Genomic DNA, 23,141 nt, shown 5'->3' with positions numbered 1-23,141 from the left:
GGCTGGGGATTCGAACCCGCCACCTTAGGTGTACATGGCTGGCGCCTTAGCCGGTTGAGCTATAGGCACCGAGCCGGTAATATGTGTCTTTTAAGAAATTTTTCCATTTCATCTAAAACTGTTGAATTGGGCTCAGTGCCCATAGCACAGTGGTTACAGTGCCAGCCACATACACCAAGGTTGATGGGTTCAAAACCAGCCTGGGCCAGCTAAACAACAACCACAAATGCAACAAAAAATAGCTGGGCATTGTGGCAGGCGCCTGTAGTCCCAGCTAATTGCAAGGCTAAGGCAAGAGAATTGCTGCAGCCTGAGAGTTTAAGATTGCTGTGAGCTGTGACACTACAGCACTCTACCGAGGGTGACACAGTGAGACTCTGTCTCAAAAATAAAATAAAATAAAATAAAATAAAATAAAATAAAATTGTTGAATTGATTGGCATAAAGTTACTCATACGATCCTTTCAATATGAATAGAACCTAGAGTACCATCATCTCTCTCATCCCTGATATTGGTAATTGTGTCTTCTTAATTAACTTTGCTGGAGGTTTATCAATTTTATTCATCTCTCAAAGAAACAGTTTTTGTTTTTTTCATTTTATTTATTGCTTATTCATTTTTGTATTCAATTGATTTATTACTTCTTCCTTCAATCTACTTTAAGTTCATTTTACTCTTCCTTTTCTATTTCCTTGATCAAGTTAGAGGTTTAAATCACTGACTTTGTATCTTTCTTCTTTTCTAAGTATTTAATGCTATAAATTACTCTTTGAAAACTTAATTTAACTGCAGACCACAGATTTTGATACGTCGCATTTTCATTTAAATTCAGTTCAAAATCTCCTTTATCTCTTGTGATTTCTTCTTTGATCCATGGGCTACTTAGAAAAATGTTTAACTTCCAGATATTTGGGTTTTCTCCAGATTTATCCTGATGATGTCAGTCTTTTCCAATTTGTTGAATCTGGGATTATGGTCTTCCATATAATCTATATTGGTAATGAATGTTCCATGTGCAATTGAAAAAACTACTCCACCATCTAAAATAAAGCCCTGCCTCTTTTAAACATGGTGTTTGGGTGTGCTGTCTCTCTACTGGGCCTCGTCTTCCTGCAACATTTCCACATATTCAGCCCAGAATAAACCTCTTTAAATTATTTTAGAGTTTGGGTAATTTTCTGTTGGCAAGTCACTCATTAAATATGACCATTGTTAGCATTTTTTTTTTTTTTTAAGAAATTACCCATGGAAGTTTCACAATAGTCCAGATTTCCTACTTAAAGATGAATGGTTTAGGAATCATGAGATCCTAATTCAAAGCGTTTAACAATAAACTTCTGTATAAATTGCTTAAGGCCATAACTCTCTGTAGGCTCCTACATTTTATCTATCAGAAAGAATTTCTCCTATTCCTAAAAAATCTTCTTTCTGTCAAAGCCATCTTTGCCTGTTAGTGCCCACAGTAAATATCTGTTCAGGCCTTTACCGTATGACTCAAATGAGTAGGCTATCTGTCTCGCTATTTATCCCTTAAATCTATCTGGTTTATTGCCACCAGATTAAACTTTGTGAAATATTTTGATGTTACAATTTCCTTCTCACAAATTTTTCATTTCACTTCATTATTTTAGTATAAAAGTTAAAACTCTTTGTTATTAAGTTAATCACATTTCTATATAGAATTTAATAGGAAGTATTATTTTGACTTACATCCTTGAATACTTATAAACACATCCATACTTCAATCTATTATACTTTTAAAGAAAAACCTCGACAGATAATTCCCCAGAGTTCCTATTTCTAAACAAAAACAAAAACCACCCCCAAAACAAAACAAACTAATGAAAAAAAAAACACAAAACAAACTATCGAGTTTATCAAAGTGTAAGGGCCAGACTAGCGCCATTTTGTTGTCTACTACATAAGCTCTGTTAAAACCGCAGGGCCACTCCCTGCTGCCTCCCCCACACCTGCTTGCACAGCCACTGATTGAGACACCCTAGGCAGACAGCTGCCATAATAGGCAATAAGTATCAGTTCTCTTGAACAGCTCCCATAATAGGCAATAGGTTTCTACTTCCTTGAAATTCAGGTGTCTCCTTCAACTACCTAATTAGGCTACACCACCTCTAGCCCCGGTTAAGAAATTCCCCACCCCTCACCTGTACCAATCCAAATCCTCCTTTACTAATGAAATCACCAACCACCAATCAAGAGTGTACCCGTAACGGACCCTACCCTTCTTGCTTTCTGTACCCCATAAAAACTTGCTCTACCCCGAGTTCAGGGCGCATCCTAGGCTTGCATGCCAGGAGAGTCCAGGCTTCCCGGGGCCTGAAATAAACTCATCTCGTGCTTTTTACATCGGAGTGTGTCTCGGACTGTCTGTGGGGGTCTTTTGGGAGAATTTCAGGCATAACAAAAGCATAAGTCAAGATAACAGGTCACCCTTACCAGTGCTTGACTAACATTTCCTCCAGTGGCTAGTGACTTGAAATGGCTGCTGTTGTAGACCAACTGAACTTCTGAGATTTCCACTGTTTCCAACTCCTCTTGAGTTTGCCGATCAATCACATGCAACTTCTCTACACTATCTAAGAGCACAATTGTGCGTGAGTTTATCCACTGCAATTCAAGCACACAACAAAATAAAGTGAGACCCAATCCAAATCATCATGCCTGACAAGAGAGCTTGGCCACTTAATTAAATTACATTGAGGATCTTATCTATTAAATAACTTTCATAGCAACACACTCAGTGACAGTCCAGAGAACAGCAGGTACACAAAAATGACTGAGTTTTGATGGTGTTAAAATGACACACAGTATAAAAGAAGCCTAACACCTGTAATAGATAGATCATAGGATATGTTTTTACAAATTTTATTTTTTTATTTTTTTATTTTTTGAGACAGAATCTCACTTTGTTGCCCTGGGTAGAACCCTGTCGTCATAGCTCACAGCAACCCCAACTGTTGGGGCCAAGGTATCCTCTTGCCTCCTCCTCCCAAGTAGCTGGGACTATAGGCACCCATCACAATGCCCAGCTATTTTTTTTATTTTGAAAAACAAAGTAGGAAAGACACATTAATTTAGCCTTGTCCACCTTTATCACTGCTAATTTTCAGGGTGCAAAAGTCACCTGGCTAAATAAAGGAGGGAGAAGAAGAGACAAAGAACCTTCATCAGTTGATAATTATTTCTGAAAGTAGACCCTCACAACTGGTCAAATGCTGACATTACTGTAAATAAGCCTTTTAAAGGTAATTTACAAAACAATGCAATTAACCATCACCTCCATGACAACAACAACAGTCTCACTGTTAGAAGAATGGCTACTTGTGGTTGGGGGAAATTTTTTCAGTGACAGTTTAAAAGTAAAAGCACGTGTAGTGAAAATAAGATGGGGTCAGGCTAGGTCGGACATAATACTGCTGTTCTGGTCATATTAGGTCCGAAGTGACTTTCACCTCCAGTCAGTCTATTTTATAAATTTAGCTCCTACCCTAAATTGAATAGTTTAGGAATTAACTTTTGAATTAGAAATGTTGTAATAGATTGTCACTAAGTTTTGCTGATTATTATTTAAAATAAGGGTTATTGTGGTTTTTGCTTTAGGAAGACTGATTTAGGAAATTAACTTTTTAACTGGATATGTAATAGACTGTCACTGAATTGTATTGATTATTATTTAAAATGAGGGTTATTGTGGTCTATATTGTGAATCATTATGTATAAAACTATAATTTTAGAAATTGAAGGACAGTCCTGGAGAGGCTACTTTCACTGACGGTTCTCCTGCCAGCTCCCAGTCTCTGCATATTGGCTGACAGTCATAGGTGGCCAGATACTGTTAGTTAGGTAACAAAAGTACTGCATCTCAATCACCTTAAACAGAAGTGATCATGACAAAGTCTATAAAAATGTGTCAAATGATCTGACAAGGCGTTCTGGGGATGACAAAAACACTGGTGTAGGGTGCTGCCTATGGCTCAAAGGAGTAGGGTGCCGGCCCCATATGCTGGAGGTGGCAGGTTCAAACCCAGCAGCAGCCAAAAAAAATGCAAACAAACAAACAAACAAACAAACAAAAAAAACCCACTGGTGTCTCAGAAGAGTTGAACAAAATTATTTCATGAAATGTGCATGGAAAAAATCATTTCTATTATTATTTAATCAATAATCTGTCTATATGTGAGTTTAAAATGCAATGTGCAACTAAATTAATGAATTATGTATTGTAAAAAAAAATCTATTTCAGTTATACATTGGAAAATTATATATGTATTAGGAAAAAAACACTTTTAGTCCTTTTACTAGAAAGATGAAACACAGCCTGTCTACTAAGAATAACATCCTAATAAAATTGAATCCTAAGCCCTCCACAAACTAAATGGACCCCCTTTGGCTAAGGGGACCCTAGAAAGAGCTTAAAACTGAGCTTCCAGCCAAGATGGTATGGGAGTGAAGAAGAACAATTAGACATGTATGATTCCCTTCATAAATATTCATGACTCCTCCTATAGCTTGTTGAATATGTATATTTGATTACCCTGTTCAGTATAAAATTCTGTTCCCTTCAATCTCTTCTTTGAAGCACAAATCGCATATGCCTGGCTTCTGGTCTGGTGTCCACTTCCCAGTCTGTTGGAATGGGCACCCAACAGATTGCTACCCAAAGTAAGAAATAGGAGCTCTCCTTTTTCCAACGTATAAACATTGCTAATATTTTTTTTCTAGTTAATAGCATTATATTTAGGGTTGTCTATATTCCCGCATATATGGAACGTTTCTCTGGATATCAGATATTGAGGTCCTAAAAGCATTAATGACAGAAGCCCAGAAATACTCCAAGTATACTATTCTCAAATTAACACACTATTAGAAAAAGAAATAATAAAATTGAATATAAAAAGAAATCTCTCGTTTTTTAAGCCAAGAAGTTGCTCAGGACTGAGATGCATAGCAGAGAGAGAACTCTGCAAAGTTTTTAGCCACCAAAAAAGAAGAGGTTACACAAAGAAGACCCAAGGACCAAAAAGGACAAGCTCAGAAATACAAAAATGTTTTACAGAGAAAGCTGGGCAATAATCCTGAAAAAACCCACCTAAATTCTTTGAAACCCAAACTCCCTTTTGACAAAAGGTCAAAAGGTAGTGATATCACATCACATCAAACTCAGACTTTATTAAATATAAGTAGGACTTCACTTCTGTCCATAATTTATATGATTTTAAAGGTCATGGTTCTTGGAAAAATCCTGGAAGATTTAGTACATCATGAATTCAGAACAATTACATAAAATAAATAAGGATATTTAATTTGAATAATACTCACAGTAAAGTTGATGAGGTCATAGTACAGGTGAAGATGCTTTTGCTTTGTAACATGTATTGCTCCAGATTCATCTCTCTTCACCTGATGAAATAAAAACAATCCAAATATCATCTATTCTTTGAGTGACTTTTTTAAATACTTAATTACATTCTACCTAGAGCAGAGCATGATTCTCATTCAGTACAGCTCGGCCAAAAGTATTAGTAATTAAAGAAACTATTATACAAATTAAAAACATCATTTACTCCACATTTATACCAAAATCCAAGGCATTGTTGGCTAGTGATCTAGTTGTCAGTATTATATAATTTTGACTCTGTCATAATTCAGAAGAAACTAATTTTATCACATCAATGACTATAGTTAGCTAGAGTTAAAGTATGAAATGGGATTGGTGACATAGTATGATGAAGTTAAACAAAGTTCATTAAAAAAAAACATCAGTTATAAAACTAGACTTTTTTTTTTTTTTTTTGCAGTTTTTTTTTGGCCAGGGCTGGGTTTGAACCCACCACCTCCAGCATATGGGGCTGGTGCCCCACTCCTTTGAGCCAAAGGTGCCACCCCACAAAACTAGACTTTTTTGAGTACAAATAGCCCAAAATTTCCCAATAGAATTTCATATCAGCATAGTATTTATATATGTATACACATATACTCAATGAACCTCAATCATCCTTATCACTTGCTTTCTCCACTTCTGCTCCACGGAAATAGAACACTGAAGAAAGATAAAGCACAAGATACACCTTTCACCTGAAATTCATAACATTCAGTACAACCTGGGTTTTCCTGTGTACTCTCTGTGGTGGTGGTGTAGGTGTCCTTCCTTTTAATTCTCAATTCCTCTTTGCCTTCTAATCCCATCACTTATAGTGCTGATGTCACCTGATACTTTATCAAAAAAGTGGGATCACTTAATGAGGACCCTTCACATAGTCCCATCTTCACTAAATTGCTTCCCCCACAAGAAAGAACATTCTGGTAAAATGATCATGGCATTTAGAGCTACATGTTTAAGTTCCACTATTATAGCTGTGTGAACAAGGGCAATCACTTATTCATTCTCAGTTACCTCACCTGTGAAACAAACATAAGATAGCACCAAATTGTTCTATACATTACATATGTTGAAACAGTATTTCATAAACTGGAAAGATCAATGCTAAGATTATCTATTCCTCTAAGATTTTCTAAATTCTTGCTTAAAAAAAAAAGTCACATCACCTATACATACAGTTATGCATCATTTAACAACAGGGACATGATCTGTGAAATGTATCCTTAGCGATTTCATCATTGTGCAAACATCCCAGAATATAGTTACACAAACTTAGATGATATAGCCTACTATACACCTATTATGGTATAGTCTATTCCTTCTAGGGTACATGCCTGTATGGCATGTGATGGCCCTGAATGCCACAGGCAACTGTAACACAATGGTAACTATTTGTATATCTAAACATAGAAAAGGTACAATAAAAACAAGGTATCATAATTTTATGAGAACACTGTTGCACATATGGCCCATCACTGAGCAAAATGTTGTCATGCAGCACATGACTGTACACTCTATCCTACTCCTCTCTGTCACTGTTTAATGTTAGCCCTTCCTAGATAGCATATTTAATCACTCCTTCTTTAAACACCTTTCCTTTTGGTCTCAAGCATGGTTTTCACTTCTCTACTTTCAAATAAAACATTTTATAAAACCTCTTTCCTCCATTTACTTTTTAAAGATATCATTTAGCCATTTTCTCTCTCTTACAATCAAACCTATGTCTGAGTTTGCTCATCAAAATACTGACTTCTTTAACAAGTCTAGCTTCTATCCCAGTCCACTGATAATCAGTGCTCTGAAAAGTTTCTAATAAACTACTTCTTAATATGTTCAGTGGTCATTATCTTCCTCGATCTTACTCTGGCATTGTCATTACCCCAAAATTGATATTATCCCAATGGCCTTCTTGCTTTGTCTTCTGTGTGACCCCATATCTGCCCTATTTCCCTTCCTACCTCTGTTCCCTTTACAGGAATCTACTTTCCTGCTCTTCTTTTTCCTCTCCTTTGCGCAAGTGTCCATCAAGGTTAGGATGTTCACCCTTTTGATTTTCAGAGCTTCAACTACCTTCTCTATCCTGGAATTCTCATTTGCACCCTAAACCTAGACTGCCATCTGCTTGTAGGACATCCCCTGATACCACATTTGAGAGTCCCACCTTCACTTCCAACTCAAAGTACTGAAGTCTTCCATAATCATCCTCTCCCCAAATAATTTCCCTCTATTATTTCTTGATTCTAATATGCAAATACAGAACTGTGATGTTTTGTTCATGGCCTTTAGTACCTAGAACCAATACAATGAGAAGCCTTATCTTTCTCTCAAAGCATCATCAGTTAACTCTGATTGCAACCAACCAACCTTGTCTAAGCATCTCCTACCTGCTTCACTACAAGAGAAAAATCTTCAATTATACCCCTATAGTCTATTATTTTGCTACTTCTAGACTGATCTTCCTAAAATCATCTTTATTACCAAAGAACCTATGATGCCTCCTCATTATACAGAAGGTGCCAAAACAATGTATATACATTTTAATGAAGGAAAAATTGTATTAAAATGTAATACTCAAGTCACATTTGACTTCTAAAATTGTAAGAGATATAAGATACAATATTCAAGATAACAACTATTACTGATACATAGAGTATTACAATTTTAATGTGTTTTTTCCTTTCTTAAAATGTGTACACATTTTTTGACAAAAAATAATCTGTATAACTCATCTGTACAATCTAGATGTAGATATAATCTGTATAATCTAGATCAAAGGTTAGTACGCTTTTTCTGTAAAGGGCCACACAGTAAATATTTAAGACCCTGCAGACCATGCAGTATCTGTCACAACTTGACAACTCTACCACTGTAGTAAAAAAGCAACTATAAATAACATATAAACAAGAAGGCATGACTGTGTTCCAATAAGACTTGTATATACAGAAACAGATGGGTGGCCAGATTTGACTTATGGGCCATAGTTTACGGATCCCTAATCTAGATCCACCCCACACACTCAATTTTATTTTCCACCATAGGCGTCTCCTTGGTATTAATTCTATAAACATTTGTTAAGCATCTACCATAGATAAGCACTGCCCTAGTGGCTAGAATTATAACAGTTGAGTTGGTCTCTAGACTTTCATTATAGTGAGGAATAAAAAACATTAGATGAGTAACTCAGAAAGTGCTCAGTGCTGTCAAAAGAGAAGGTCTTGAGGCCTCCATGCATGGAGCAGGAGGCACTGACTTGCTCCAGGTCCTCAGGTGAGGCAGTGTTAATCATGAGTAAGAAAACAGTGAAACAGAGCACAGAGCTTTCCTTGTGAGACAGCCTATGCAAGGCATTGAGGCCAGAGACTAGTTAGAAAGCTACTGCAGGATCCAGGCTGGAAACATACGTGGCTTACACTAGAGAAACAGCAATGAAGGAGACAAAGGAAAGAAAGTCAAGAGATTCTGGAGGCAGAGTCAACAGGACTTGGTGATGAAGCACACATGAAAAGAAAAAGGTAAACAAACAGGCTGACTCTCAAGTTTCTGGGTGGAGAAGCGAGATGGACAGTGGTATACTCACTTCACTGAGCTAGGAAACCCAAAAAGAGATTAAAGTGGCATATGCTTACCCTCTGACTTGAGTTCACCTCATCCCCCCAGTATGCCTCTCCATAGCATTCAGTGTATAGCCTTCACAAAGCTGTCCATGTCCTCTCTCATACATACTAACCTCTTCATACTCTGAATTTATACCAACATTTAATTCTCATTACATAGTTCAATCCTTAAACTATTTTCTCTAGTAGGAATAAACATACTGGCTTTGCTTTTCAAACAATATTAAAGCTGTGTGCAAACTTTCCCTAATTGCTGCTTGAGCCATCACAGTGTGGAGAACAGCAGGTACTGAATTACACTTGCTCTCTAATAAATATGCATGTTATGTATGTAAATAGGTAAACCATTAACACATAACCACACTCATGTGTTTATACACACATAAACCATTAATTACTTGTCAAAGCAGATGGAACTGAGAAATAAACTATGAGGGTTATGAAGCTAAGGAGGATCAGGGGGTTTTATTTAAAAATTAAATAAGTCAATCTCTCTCCAGAGACTTATGATAATTAAATACCAATGCCATCATGCTTGGATAATTTTTTTATTGATACAACATTAAATTACTGGGGAACTAGGAAAAAAATATAATGAGACCTAGCATCACATTAGGACTTACCAACAGAAAATGAACAACATCTCCTCTGCAGAAGGCAAGCATGGGATTCACGTAGTTATGTATGGCCACAAAGTGCCAGGCTAGCAATGGAACGCTAGAAGGATCCATCTAAATGAAGAGAAGGGGGGAAAAGTCACCACAATGAATAAACAGCGGGACAAAGAGAAAACTCTGGTGAAAAACAGCCTCTAACTTAGTGTTCTTTGATAAAGCTTTTCCCAAGTTCTCATAAAAATTGCCCAGAAGCAAGAACTGACTAAGAAGTGTCACAAGGAAACTCTGGGTTGATGGTAATGCTCCATATCTAGGTAGGGGTTTGGATTACAAGAGTATATGCATTTGTCAAAGTGCAGCAAATATCTACTTAGGATCTGTACATTTCTTGGTATATAAATTTTATATCAAAGGAAAAACTAAACAAGTATTTAACTCTAGCTAGTGATATGCATGCTGAATATTTAGGAGCAAGAGTACTGATTTCTGCAAGTTATTCTGAAATACCTTACAAAATAATATAGTTTGATGAGTGGGTATAGAGATGTGTTAACAGTAGAACTTAGATGTTAGGTATACAAATGTTCAACGTAAAATTCTTCCAACTTCTGTATTTGTTTGAATTGCAAAAATACCAATAAAAACATAAAAAGAAGCAAACACATATCACCATGACATAAACCTTAATTAGCCAATAAAGTACGGTGACCAGACGTCCCGCTTTTGGTGAGACAGTCCCGATTTTTAACAATTTGTCCTGTGTCCTGTGGCATTTTTAAAAAGTCCCGATTTTTGGAAAGAATGCACAACAAGCTAGGGAATAGTGGGAGGATGGGGAGGGAATATACGGTTTTCAGCTGCTGAAAAGGTTAATGTAACTCCATTTGGGAATGAAGAGGTTAACGTAACTTCATTTGGAAATGAAAAGGCTAATGTAAACTCCCTACTCCCCTCCTGGGCAAGGTATCAGAAGGAGACTGGCTCCCTCCTTTGCTTCTAGGCAAGGACAATTAGCTCAGAAGGAGCCAAACTGTCTGAAACAAACAAGTCGCCCCCCCCACACACCCCCACACCCCCTGTCTCCCCAGTCTAGAGTAAGGTGACCAGACATCTTGCTTTTGGCAGGACAGTCCTGATTTTTAACAATTTGTCTTGAGTCCTGCGGCGTTTTAAAAAAGTCCCGATTTTTGGAAAGAATGCACGACAAGCTAGGGAGAACGGGAAGGGAATATACAGTTTTCAGCTGCCATGAGGCTATTTTGCCAGGATTATGAGTTTTATATTATTTTTGTTAATTTTATAATGCTAAACTTTAATAATAACAAATAATTGTTGAGAACTGATTACTGAGACTGCTTATCAAAGTTTGCACTGTTATCAGGTCCCACCCCTCTACATCCCCCCCACCCCCATGGTATCCGCTTTACCAATGTTAAAATCTGGTCTCCTTACAATAAAGCTAACCTAAGAAATGTTAATGGCAATCTAACCAAGTTTTAGCATCTAAAAGAACAGTCTTGCTTCCTGGCTGGGGCCCAGAGGCACACAGAATAACAACAAGAAAACAAAAGTGATCTCCCTCAATATGAGAGCCAGATTCTAAACTAGCCAGACTTCTGTACCATCATTCTCCATCCCTCCCATCAACACATCTCCTCATACACTGGAAGATCCTAACTTTCTGAAAACATCCAAGCAAGAAAGAGAAGGAAACTGGGGTAGGAACAATATCATACTTTGGGAGTATCATCTGCCAAAGTAAAATATCAAGGGGCAGAAGTCAAGGAAAGCATGTGCAGTAGCCATTTGTGCTGGCTATTATAGTGGGATATAGTCTATCGGGAGTTACATAGCAAAGCAGGTGATGAGAATAAACATGTCTTGGCACAGCAGTCACACAAAAACAAATGATTTTCAAACACTGAAAACTAAGGCTCAAATTCAATACATGAACCTAGCCTCCAGTCTTAAATCCAACAAGGGAATTTTACTGCAATCAAAAGGACAATGAATGAGACTAGGAAAATTATTCATGAAAGTAGGTGTGACCACAAAGTGCCAAGACAGCAATACAGACATGGTCAACTTGAGATTTAAAAAAAAACAAAACAGGGCAGGGTGTGGTGGCTCACACCTTTAATCCTAGCACTTGGGAGGCCAAGGCAGGAGGATTGCCTGAGCTCAAGACCAGCCTAAGCCACTGCCAGACCTCATCTCTAAAAGTAGCCAGGTGTTGTGGTGGGGACCTGTAGTCCCAGCTACTCGGGAGGCTGAGGCAAGAGAATCACTTGAGTCCAAGGGAGAGAAAGTTAAGACTCAAAAAAAAAAAAAAACAAAAAACAAAAAACAGCCATATGCTATTTATGAGAGAAAGACTTAAAGTAATAAAAGTAGAAAGTAGAAGATCTCATGATCCCCAAGACATTGTTTGAATCACCAGCTTATATGGCTTTGGTCACCTCAAGAAAAGTTCAGACAATGAATGATCTTTGGAGCACTTTCATTCTATCTACTAGAATGAAATTAAAATTAAAATTTTGATAATTTCACAGAATTTGCCCTTGCAAATCATTTCCCTCAAACTAAGATGGAGAGGCTTACTCACCCGACCATAGGGAAAAGTCATCCATACTTTCAAAGATGGCTTCAGTCCAATGACCAGTATCTTTAGAAAAGAAATATAATTTATGTTCAAGATTGGCCTCACAATTTTCAAAGTTTTGGTATTCAAACCCTCTAAAAGTTATGAGTTTCATCTTCTAAATACACCTACCTTTGTTAAGGATGCCATGGCCAATAATGAAAACTGTGTGATGGGATGATCTTTCAATTCTGGCTTAGAATGTAGAGGCTCAATACAGCAAACTTCACCCTTGGAACCACTGAACAAACATCTAGATTCACAGGTTCTTACTCCCATCACTCTCCTGAAAATGTAATCCAAAAGTTCAGTACCAGTTTAGCAATGATCGAAGGCACTATCACCTCTAACTTGGATAACTAACTCTCCCTTTTACCCCCAACAGTCCAAAACTACACACAGCAGCAGCATGTTCTTTTTATTATACAGGTCATATCTGTCACTCTTCTGCTAAAACCAGTCCACTGGCTGCCACTCTAACTAAAATAAAATCTCAACTCTACCATGTCTTAAAAGACAAGCTCAGGCTCATGCCTTCACTCCCCTCCCGGTACTGTGTGTCTGATAAAGCCATGCTCTAGTCAAACCTGTCTTCTTTCCATTGCTCTAGAAGGCCAAGTTTGTGCCCACTAAAAGCCTTTGTGTTCAAATGTTCCTCTGTCCAGAACACGTCCTCCAGATCTTTGTATCTGTTTACTAGCTCAGCATTCAGGTCTTTTTTCAAAAGGCATATCTTCAAGGGCACTCTTTTTAATCACAGCACTCATACATATCTGGTATTATTTCATTTATGTGTTTGGCTTACTATCTGTTGCCGTCTCCTCACAACCAGAATGTAAATTCTGTAAGAGTAGGAATCTTGCCTGGTTCACAGCTGTAACTCTGGGGTCTAGATAAAGGCCTACATATAAGAGATGCCCAAGAAAGAGAAATTACTTTGTGCTCAGCCTTGTTAGAACCTATGAGAAATATAAGAATCAAAGACAGCTATTAACCTTGAAGGACCAGTATAAATATAATAGACAATATTATGTTCTACTTTTTTTAAAACTTGGCTTCATAAATTTTCTCCTATGTATCTAAACAGTCTTTGTTCTTAAAGAGTAAACAGGGCAATTCCCAGGCAATAAAAATCTTTTTGCACCATTTATAAACAACTGGGCCTTGAACCTGACCCAAAATTAGTGAACAGAGTAGCTCAGAATACTGATTCTCAAGCTTGACAGCCAATAAAACCTACTGAGATAAAACTCTGGAAGGCCAGGCCCAGAACTCCACATTTTCTGTAAGCCTGCCCAGGTAATTATAATAGGCAGCCATAATATATTCTCAATCACATGGGATTTCTAGATCTCTTCATGTTCAGTCTGAAAACATTAGTCTTTTCATTTGTCAACAAATGTCCATTAGTCTCTTACTTAAATGTCAACTCAAAAACAGAGCCTCCGCTGTCGTTGCAAATTGCAAGAGTTGGGTCATCTGTAAACTAAACAGAGAAGGAATTTATTTTCTTGTAGTTATTTAAATATCTAGTTAAGTATTAAGAAGAGAAAAAAATTAGAGAATACTGCAAATCTACCATGTACGCATTTAATAGCATTTGAAATAACCTAGATTCAGCTCATCACTCTAAACGTGTAACTTACCTTTATTTAGAATAAAGATGGTTACCTTTATACAAACTGGGGCTTTCAAAAAGCAAAACCACCTTTCACCAGAATAAAAGAAAAATACAAACTATGATTGATAAAAAACCCAAAGCTCTTACATGAACTGTTTCTAACTTGTTTTTAAAGGAATAGGATCCTTTGGATACATCTGCAGTTGCCTAGTTTTCAAGAATAAAAGACTCAATAAAAGATACTTGGTATCTCTGGGAAATAAACATCTCTGACTACGCTTTCTGAATAAAGAGCTAATCCGCTATTTAAAATATTTTAACACTTTTTATTTAACCCTTCTAAAAATGTGCTATCTCCTTGATCTTCTTGCACAGAATTTACTTCAGTTATTATGATGCAACCTGGAAAAGTCAGAATAAATAATGCTCACAAAGACAGTCCCAAGGTCATATGAGGTATAATAAATCTATATGACACAAAATGGAATAACTGAACTTGTATCATTGAGAGTGACTAGCCTCTCTAAGCCCAAAGGCTGATTAACCATCTTAAATGGTATGCCTCACGTTCTTAGGAAGGGGTGAGGTACAGGAAGCCCCTGTAAAATTATTCTTCCATAACCCACACACAGACATATGCATATATAAGCAACTATAACATATTAAAAGTTCGTATATTCTATTTCAAAAGACGTCAAGAGAGATTACCATCATGTTCTGGAAAAGGAGAAATTCTCTCCACTTTTACTTGTCTTGGTTGTTCTCATTGTTACTAAGTGCTTCAATGGTGCCTTGTCACAAAAGATTTTTTTTTTTATAACTAACCTAGATACAGACATATAAACTCCAGATGGTTGCAGACTTTAAAAAGCACATGTATGGACAAGAGAGCTCTGCTCAGCTAAGAAACAAAATGTGTACATGATTAAAATCTAGAAGATCTGATTTTAGACTTTCCTAGTTATAATCCTTTACCTTTTATGCTTCTAAATATGGGCCTGCCAGTATCCAAGAATCAACAACCACATTGTACTTATAAATGAAATCTGTAACCTAAGTCAGTTTAATTTTTTCAGGCCTGTAAAGAGAAAGCCAACTCTAGGATCTTAATGCTTTCTCTTTAGAGGCCTGAAAGAAAATAAACCAAAAGATTCATTTCTGAATGTAATCCAAATGCTGGTTCTTTCATAATTGGTGCCTTGAACCTCATGCAACTTGCAAGAAAAGGTGACAGAACACACCATCTTAACAATAAAATTTTGGCGGACAAAACAAAGTTAAAAAGATCTTTTAAGATCTCCATATGAGTGTCAGCAGGGTGCTGCCTGCCTTTACTGCCCCTTTTGCTGCTATATCTATCAGACTTCATCACAACTTGAAGCTGAGTATTTCCATACTAACCTTTCTCTTTTTTTAACTTGGGAAAACACCATGTTGGGCTAGTCAAATAAAAGGCAGTTCAATATTAAGAATTCAATTTATATGTTCATGTTAAATACATTTTTAACAGCTTCATGTTAAATACATTTTTTAGACTTCTGATTATCAATACAGAGAAATTACTTTAAAGTAAAACCAAAGGCAAAAGAACAAAAAGAATTATTAGAAGAAAACAAAGCCATTACCTTGATATGCAATATTGCTGTTCCTGGAGGATGAGCATCTGTTATTGATCTGAGAAGTTTTCCACTGGCCAAATCCCACATGGTGATCTATAAGACAACTAAGTGCTTTAAAAACAAATTTATTGCTCTTTTTTGGACTTAAGTATCCTGTCTTCTGGCTGAAATAATCTATTCCTGGTCTATAAACATTACAGGCAAAGAACTATAAAGTTAAAACATACCTAAAGGTTACAGATGCATTAAAGTATGGAGCCTTTATTCTATCTTCATCTAACCCTCATCCTGCCCAACCTACTTTTCCTTTTAAATTGTAAATGTTGTTCTCATGCTGAGAGGTAAAAGAATTTCTTTAATAAGTCAATCTGTTTAGCGCTGGTAAAAATTATAGGAAAGGCTTATTGCCAAACCAGCAAGTGATGCAGAAATCAGAAGATGGGAAAAACCATAATCTACTGCCAGCTTCAGAAGTGGAAAGAAAGACACACCAAAATAGTTATTCAAGAACACAAAAATAAGAATACAGAACATAGAGCATCTAAAAAGCAGCCACAATTGTTTACGTTACTGTAAGGGCATTTTACGTTATACCCTGGTTGGATTAAGAAAGCTTTTTACTCCAATAGATTCATGAATTAGGATATGAAAAATTACATATTCTGGGTCAATCAGTAATGATGAATTACAAATCTGAACAAGACAGAGGTCAGATTGAGCAATCTCAGGTTAACTTTACAACATAATACTTCTTCACACATTTTGGTCTTCAACATTTATCTAAAGATACTAGTTTTTAAAAATTGATTTTAACACTGTCTTATGGATAAAAGAAACTTCACATCTTACCTGACCTTTAGCAAAGCCACAAAGAAGTCTTGAGCAGTCATTGTTGATACTGAGAGCAGAGATGGCTCCATACTGACCTCCAACACTAGTGCTACCCAGACAGAGTCGCAAAGCTTGATTCTGATCTAAAGCAGTGTAAAAAGTCAAGTGAGAGAAACGAGAGTGAACAATTACATCTAGTAAGACCTGGAGGCAGCAAGGATCAAAGGTAGCAGTTGAATTCACATTCATTTTATTTATTGAGCATCTAACAGATGATGGGCATTGAATTAAGACACTAAGAATACAGAAAAAAACAAAATCTACAAGGAAGTATAATACAGAACCTGCTAATGATAAGCCAAAATACCTATAAGAAATCTGCAACTTCTTTTTTTTTTTTTGTTTTTTGTTTTTGGCCAGGGCTGGGTTTGAACCCGCCACCTCTGGCATATGGGGCCGAGGCCCTACTCCTTTGAGACACAGGTGCCGCCCAGAAATCTTCAACTTCTTGAGCCAACTATTTTTCATCTGTCTCAGCCTAGAATTGTACATGTTGCCATTTTCATGATGCAAGGTTACAGAGAATACTATCTTCTTTTAAAATAACTTCAGAAACCAAAATGTATTTAATTTAGAATTTGGCTAAAATTTACATTTATATTATCCATGAAGAAAAAGTTTACCAAGCAAATTAACAGTGCAAATAAAATTACAGAGTAAACATTTAAACCATTTCAGAAAAGTACTTCAGGCATTCACATCTGTTATGCCAAAAGCAAGTAATTCAAATCCCTGTTAGATTACATTCTTTAAGGGCAAGGATTCTGCCTTAATGACCTCTGATTTCTCCAGGAGGCAGTCAAACATTTATTAAATTTTATTATCTAATAATTAAAAGAAATTCTTCTAGGGCTTCTCCTAGACCAGTGGTTCTCAACCTTCCTAATGCCATGACCCTTTAATACAGTTCCTGCAGGTCATGAACCGCTGTCCTAGACAATACTTATTTTCTATAGAGTTATTATGTCTACTTAAAAACAATCAAATAAAAAATTAAATGTAAGAAGGTATGACTACAAAATTTAACTGTTTAGAAAAAAGAGAACAAAACTAGGCAGTGCCTGTAGCTCAGTGGGTAGGGTGCCAGCCCCACATACTGAGGGTGGTGAGTTCAAATTCGCCCTGGCCAAACTGCAACAAAAAAAATATCCAGGCGTTGTGGCGGGCACCTGTAGTCCCAGCTACTCAGGAGGCTGAGGCAAGAGAATTGCCTATGCCCAGTAGTTGGAGATTGCTATGAATGGTATGATGCCAAGGCACTCTACCAAGGGCGATAAAGTGAGTCTCTGTCTCTACAAAAAAAAAGAGAGAGAGAACAAAACAAAGATCATGCTTCTACAACCTGGAGGTTTCTCATCTCCCAGTACTTGTCTGTGACTCCTTTAACTATGTACATGGAAGTTAGTCTTACTTCCCTTATTAGACAGGACCTCTCTGAAGGCTAAGATCATGACTGAATTGATACTCCCAAAAGACATTGCTTAGTTCTTTGCCTTCTGAGGGCATCTGATAATCATCTAAAGTAGCTTTCACATTTGCAAACCTTCCTTCAATAAGTAAATCTAGCAATCAGAAAGAGTCTGAAGACATTCATTCTCAGGTCTAGAAACTAATACTAAGTCCTTTTGTCTATCCCAAGTGAATACTGTGAGAGTATTTTTCTGTGTTCATAAGCTGGCTCAACAGCAGTACCCCTTCCCAAGAAAGAGTTCTGAAACAACTAATGACTACTGCATCTGACACATAAAAAATATTCAACTTTTTAAAAAATCATTTTGTATTTTCATCTTCCAAGGTGAACATCAAGGAATAAAAACCATATAGAATCTAGTTATCTTGAAAGTCATTATCTTTATGTCTAGAATTATATAATTACAGATATTTTTCCCTTTTACACTTGCCTCCACCCTAATTTTTCCTCTATCTCTCAATTTAATTCAAATTATTAAAACTGCCCTTTATTCTGCAATTTTCTCGACTCTAAATACGATATCACATTTTATTTCTCTCAACTGAAAAGGCCTGCCCAAAACAGTGGTTTCCATGATCCTTACTTCTTAGGGCTGCCTTATTCAGTTAGTGGATTATTCACATACTTTAATCTGCAAACTGTCATGATAATGGTTGGGCAGCAGTATTCTGCATATACCCCAGCTTAGGCTTCATGCATGGGCAACAGATAAACCGAGAGGAAGAGGACAAAGATAGAGGCAGGTATGAAATTTCATACCCTCCTCACAAAGAAGCCCATGGAGTTTGAACTACTTGCCTTCCAGGAACAGAGCAGTGTCTCACTAGCCTACTGTTCAGACCCTTTGTAGGCCCCGCTTTAATCCAAACCTCACGGCGTTCTCATTCACCAGCGATTAAACACACTCACTACTGCTTCCTAATTTAACAAAATTCATGCTTTAAACTAGACAATTTACATATTCTCATAAGGCACAATAAGTATGAGCAGAAAAAAAAAGAGAAGTATGGTAAAACAAGGGTGCCATTAAGAAAGGGGAAATAGAAAGGGGTGGCAATGTATGAAATGAGGGAAGAGAAAGGACATATCTCATTTCTAGATTAAAAACCAAACGTAACTGTTTTCCTGACTGTGGTCCCCACATACTAAAATGTAGCTAAGACAGGGAACTAAAATATCAACCATGGTCATTCCTGAAATATATATTCAATTTACACCCCACAGGTCTGTGTTAATGAAAATATTTCCAATTTTTGTCTTGACTTTCACAATGTATTTGTTGTCTTTATAATTTCCCCTTAAAAGGCAGCACAGCTATGAAACCAGATACCTGGATTTTAATCTTGCTTCTACTTCTAGACAGTTACAGGCACTGAACTACAGTATATGCCTCAGTAATATTAGAGATGCTACTTAAATTTGCTTAGTAAATGTGGAAAACACCCATTACCTCATTACATTGCTTAGAGGAATAAATTAGTAAAGTAAGATAAAGCACAAAAGAACTAATTTGATATCCTTCAAATATTATATTTTATCACAAAGTTATTTATACATTATACTTACACACATTAAAACAAACAAATAAAAAAAAAAACAGCAGATACAGTGATAGAACCAAAGATAGCATGTCAAATGTAATCTACTTTGACTCCACAAAGACATTTATCAACTGTATTGCTGTCTTTATACCTTCTATCTTTATAGTACCATATTAACAAACTTGCTATTACACAATTTAAACTAAATTCAAAAAAGGTAGAATTTCTGTGTAAAGAAGAAAACAGTCTTATTGCAGAGGTTTCTCCTGCTAGCGTTAACTGAATATTCCGGAGTCCAGATAATTCTGGACAATTCTAGGAAAAGATATCTGCCCCAAATAAACACAAAACCTCTTTAAAACATTTAAATTCTATAGTTACATAGAAAGAACAAAAGGAGCTGGACAGAAGCAAGAAGATGAAAACAGAGTTCTCTTCGGGCTGCTCTTGATTTCATTAATTTAAAAGGGAAAATTCTATTCTCCCTTGACTCTTGGAAATCTCCTTTCTCTACTGTTAGAGAAAAGGTATTAAATTAATAATACATGTAATTACATTTAGTTGGCACTATCAACTTGGTATTAAAAAAAATGGAGTAGGTTTTTATGATGGTGATCCTGGGGTAAGAAATATGAAAAAGAGACTAATGCGAACTCAAGGAATTATTAATAATAATAATAATATAGCTTACCAGTTAAGAGAATTTTAAGCCCAAATATCACATAAAGTACATCTATTTGACACTACACTGAATTATACTTTTATTAGTATACCTTTCAAAGTACACTTGCTAAGCGTAAATCCCCTCAGCACATCCTGAGTTTTAAGAATAATGTGCTTGGTGAGGCATAGTGCCTCACGTCTATAATCCCAGCACTCTGGGAAACTGAGGGGGGTGAATGGCCTGAACTTAGGAGTTCTGAGACCAGCCTGAGCAAGAGCGGGACCCTGTCTCTACCAAAAATAGAAAAACTAGCTGGGTGTGATGCTGCATACCCAGCTACTCATGAGGCTAAAGTAAGGGGATTGCCTAAGTCCAAAAGTCTGAGGTAGCTGTGAACTATGACACCACAGCACTCTACCCAGGGCAATAGGATGACATTCTGTCTCAAAAAATAAATAAATAAATAAAAATAAATAATGTGCCAAACAGCAAAGAAAAGCTATAACAAGATAGAAAGTTCTAAAATCTAAATTTGAACATACTCCAAGAATTTATGCTAACTTTCTCTATATGCCAAAATTAGCTGATCTTCTATTTCTTCACCCCTAATTTGTTTTAATTAGCTCTCAAAGATCAGCCAAGAAAGAAATGCCTACATTCTAGAAGGAATGAAATTTAATTGTATATGCAGAATTCCATTTTTACCTGCCAGTATTCACCATTCTTCAATTCTTCTCTTTGCTTACCCTTTATTTATACTAAAATATTCTCTAAGACCAAAGAAGAAAAGGAAAGATCTTACTAGAAAACTTTGTTCATTAATGATCATAAAACAGGAGAAGCAGTTTTACCTGACCTCCACCTAACCAGCATACAGAACTGAAGTTCTCCTTCATTCTGGAAAGCTTACTGACTGAAGACCAGAGCACACTGAATCCCCATGGCTAAGTGGCTGTCTTCTAGAATGCTGAATGCTACTAAAAGTCAGTTTGTTCACATTCCCAAACCTGCTCATAGCATTGTAATGTTACTGTTCTTTTAAAATGTAATTTAAAAGTACATAAACTGATGAAATCAGAGCGAAAAAGAAAGTTGTTGTTTCCATAAACACTACCTAGATGATTTAGAAAAACTTGGTAAAAACAAGTTGCTTTACAAAATTGTCGCAAAGTTAAGTGTTGCTAAGGGTAAAAGTGAAAGAAAGTTTTATTAAAATCTAAAATTTTGTACTCTGATTCAAAGGTGCCTTAAGCTTTTACCTTATTTTTTTTTTTGATCCCCCAAGGGGGTGCACCATTCCTGGAAGTACTGCAATACCAGGTCAATGCGTGGAGTGGACAGAACAAGTTCCTAGTCCAACTCCCTGCTCCAAAAATCTATTTAATATATTGTCCTCAGACAGAGGATGTATCAGATATTAAACTGATAAGAATAGATACTGCAGATCTTAGCCAAAAGGCCAAGAAGCAATCTTTTACCTTATTTTTAAAAATTAAAACTGCAAATTTTATATAACCTATTATTAATGAAGTTTATGCCCCACAAAATACCGCAGACCCCCCCAATCAGCAGATACAAACTCAAGGAAAAGGTTTCCGAATGTATCAAAAGGTACGGGGAAAATGAAAATTTATGTATTTTCGGTTAAAATAAAACATTAAAGGTATGAATTTATTTATAGTTTTTCACAATTTCCTGCTTTAATTAGCTGTAGTTTTTTTCAATAAACATTTCATAAGAGGGCATTAACTGTAATTGATAGCTTCTCTTTCAACATTTAAAAGATCAAAAGATAAAAAAACCACTCGTGCAAACCAGAAGTACTATACCTTTTCCTTTTGAATCCACGAAGAAAAGATTAAAAGAGAGAGAAATGCAAGACATCAGTTCAAAAGTTCAGAAAAAAGGTAGGTAAAATTTCAAGAGAGTAAGTGACAAGCTTTTATTATCTGTGGGAATGATATTAAATTTGACTAATGTCTAAAGACATGATTACATTCATTCATGATTATATTCAGGTATCAGTTATGGGAAAGGAAAAAATACATAATATTTAAATTATAGCACAGTGGTAAACCATGTTTAAGTTACATAGAAAGAAAAACAAGTTCAAAAAGATCAGCTACTAAAATACACAAACAAGCAGAAAAATGAAAACGGAGGATCTTCAAATAGAGAAACATTTTTATTAAGAATTAAACTTTTGAGATTCTGTACAAGCTAAGAACCAAAACACATGGCTAGGCATGGTGGCTTATGCCTGAGCTCAGGAGTTCGAGACCAGCCTGAGTAAGAGCCACACTCCTTCTCTAAAACTAGCCAGGCATTGTGGCAGGCGCCTATAGTCCCAGCTACTCAGGAAGCTGAGGCAGAAGGATCGCTTGAGCCCAAGAGTCTGAGGTACTTCAGCTATGACGCCACAGCACTCCACCAAGGGTAACAAAGAGCAACTGTCTCCAGGGGAAGGAAAAAAAAAAAAAGAACCAAGACACACAAAAAATGCCATATACGTATAATTCCATAAGAGTATGCAATATACATCAACATTTTAAAAACTTATAATGATTTATATTTTAATGACCCAGACATCTATTTCAAAGAGAATCTAATCATACTTAAATAAGTATAGTTCTTCCTGCTATACTTTCTCCTGTTATCCAAACAGATGTTAAAGAGAGATCAGAGGACTAGTCAATACTTGATAGCACAACAAAGTGACTATAATCAACAATAAGTTAGAGTATACTTTAAAATAACCAAACCATTGGAAATGAAAGTTCCTAACACAAAGAAATGTTAAACGCTGAAGGTGATGGATACCCGATTTGATTCACATTGTAAACTTGTATCAAAACATCATATGTGCCCTATAAAGAAAAACAACAATTAAGTATTTATAATTTTTTTAAAAAACCAAAAAATATATATTTAAGTAAAAATAAAAGAGATCTGCTCTAACCTAGACCTCTGATCTTGGTACTTCATACTATTACTACTCTGCTGTTTATTCCTTGGTTTTCAAGCAATTTTAATCCATTCATTAAAACATATTATCCAAACATC

At 36.2% G+C, this 23,141-nt stretch overlaps 1 protein-coding gene and 1 non-coding gene across 2 annotated transcripts in view; both read right to left on the bottom strand.

Annotated features, from left to right (window-relative positions):
* The window catches only part of VPS8 (VPS8, CORVET complex subunit), a 271,667-nt gene that overhangs the window by 210,226 nt on the left and 38,300 nt on the right, over positions 1-23,141 (bottom strand). The window contains exons 9-16 of the mRNA XM_023508657.1: positions 16,361-16,485; positions 15,518-15,604; positions 13,690-13,757; positions 12,404-12,557; positions 12,236-12,295; positions 9,637-9,744; positions 5,339-5,419; positions 2,456-2,626 (exon numbers count right to left, since the gene is read on the bottom strand). Of these exons, the coding sequence (XP_023364425.1) occupies positions 2,456-2,626; positions 5,339-5,419; positions 9,637-9,744; positions 12,236-12,295; positions 12,404-12,557; positions 13,690-13,757; positions 15,518-15,604; positions 16,361-16,485 (854 nt within the window). The remainder of the gene's footprint in view (positions 1-2,455; positions 2,627-5,338; positions 5,420-9,636; positions 9,745-12,235; positions 12,296-12,403; positions 12,558-13,689; positions 13,758-15,517; positions 15,605-16,360; positions 16,486-23,141) is intronic.
* On the bottom strand, positions 21,362-21,549 carry LOC111722489. The gene has a single exon (XR_002771286.1). It is a non-coding gene; the product is annotated as a U2 spliceosomal RNA (small nuclear RNA).

This window comes from Otolemur garnettii, unplaced genomic scaffold (assembly GCF_000181295.1).
Source record: "Otolemur garnettii isolate 467f Iridium unplaced genomic scaffold, OtoGar3 scaffold00263, whole genome shotgun sequence".
NCBI lineage: Eukaryota > Metazoa > Chordata > Mammalia > Primates > Galagidae > Otolemur > Otolemur garnettii.
The sequence above is the reverse complement of the archived record's forward strand: the minus strand, read 5'-3'. Positions and strand labels throughout refer to the sequence as shown.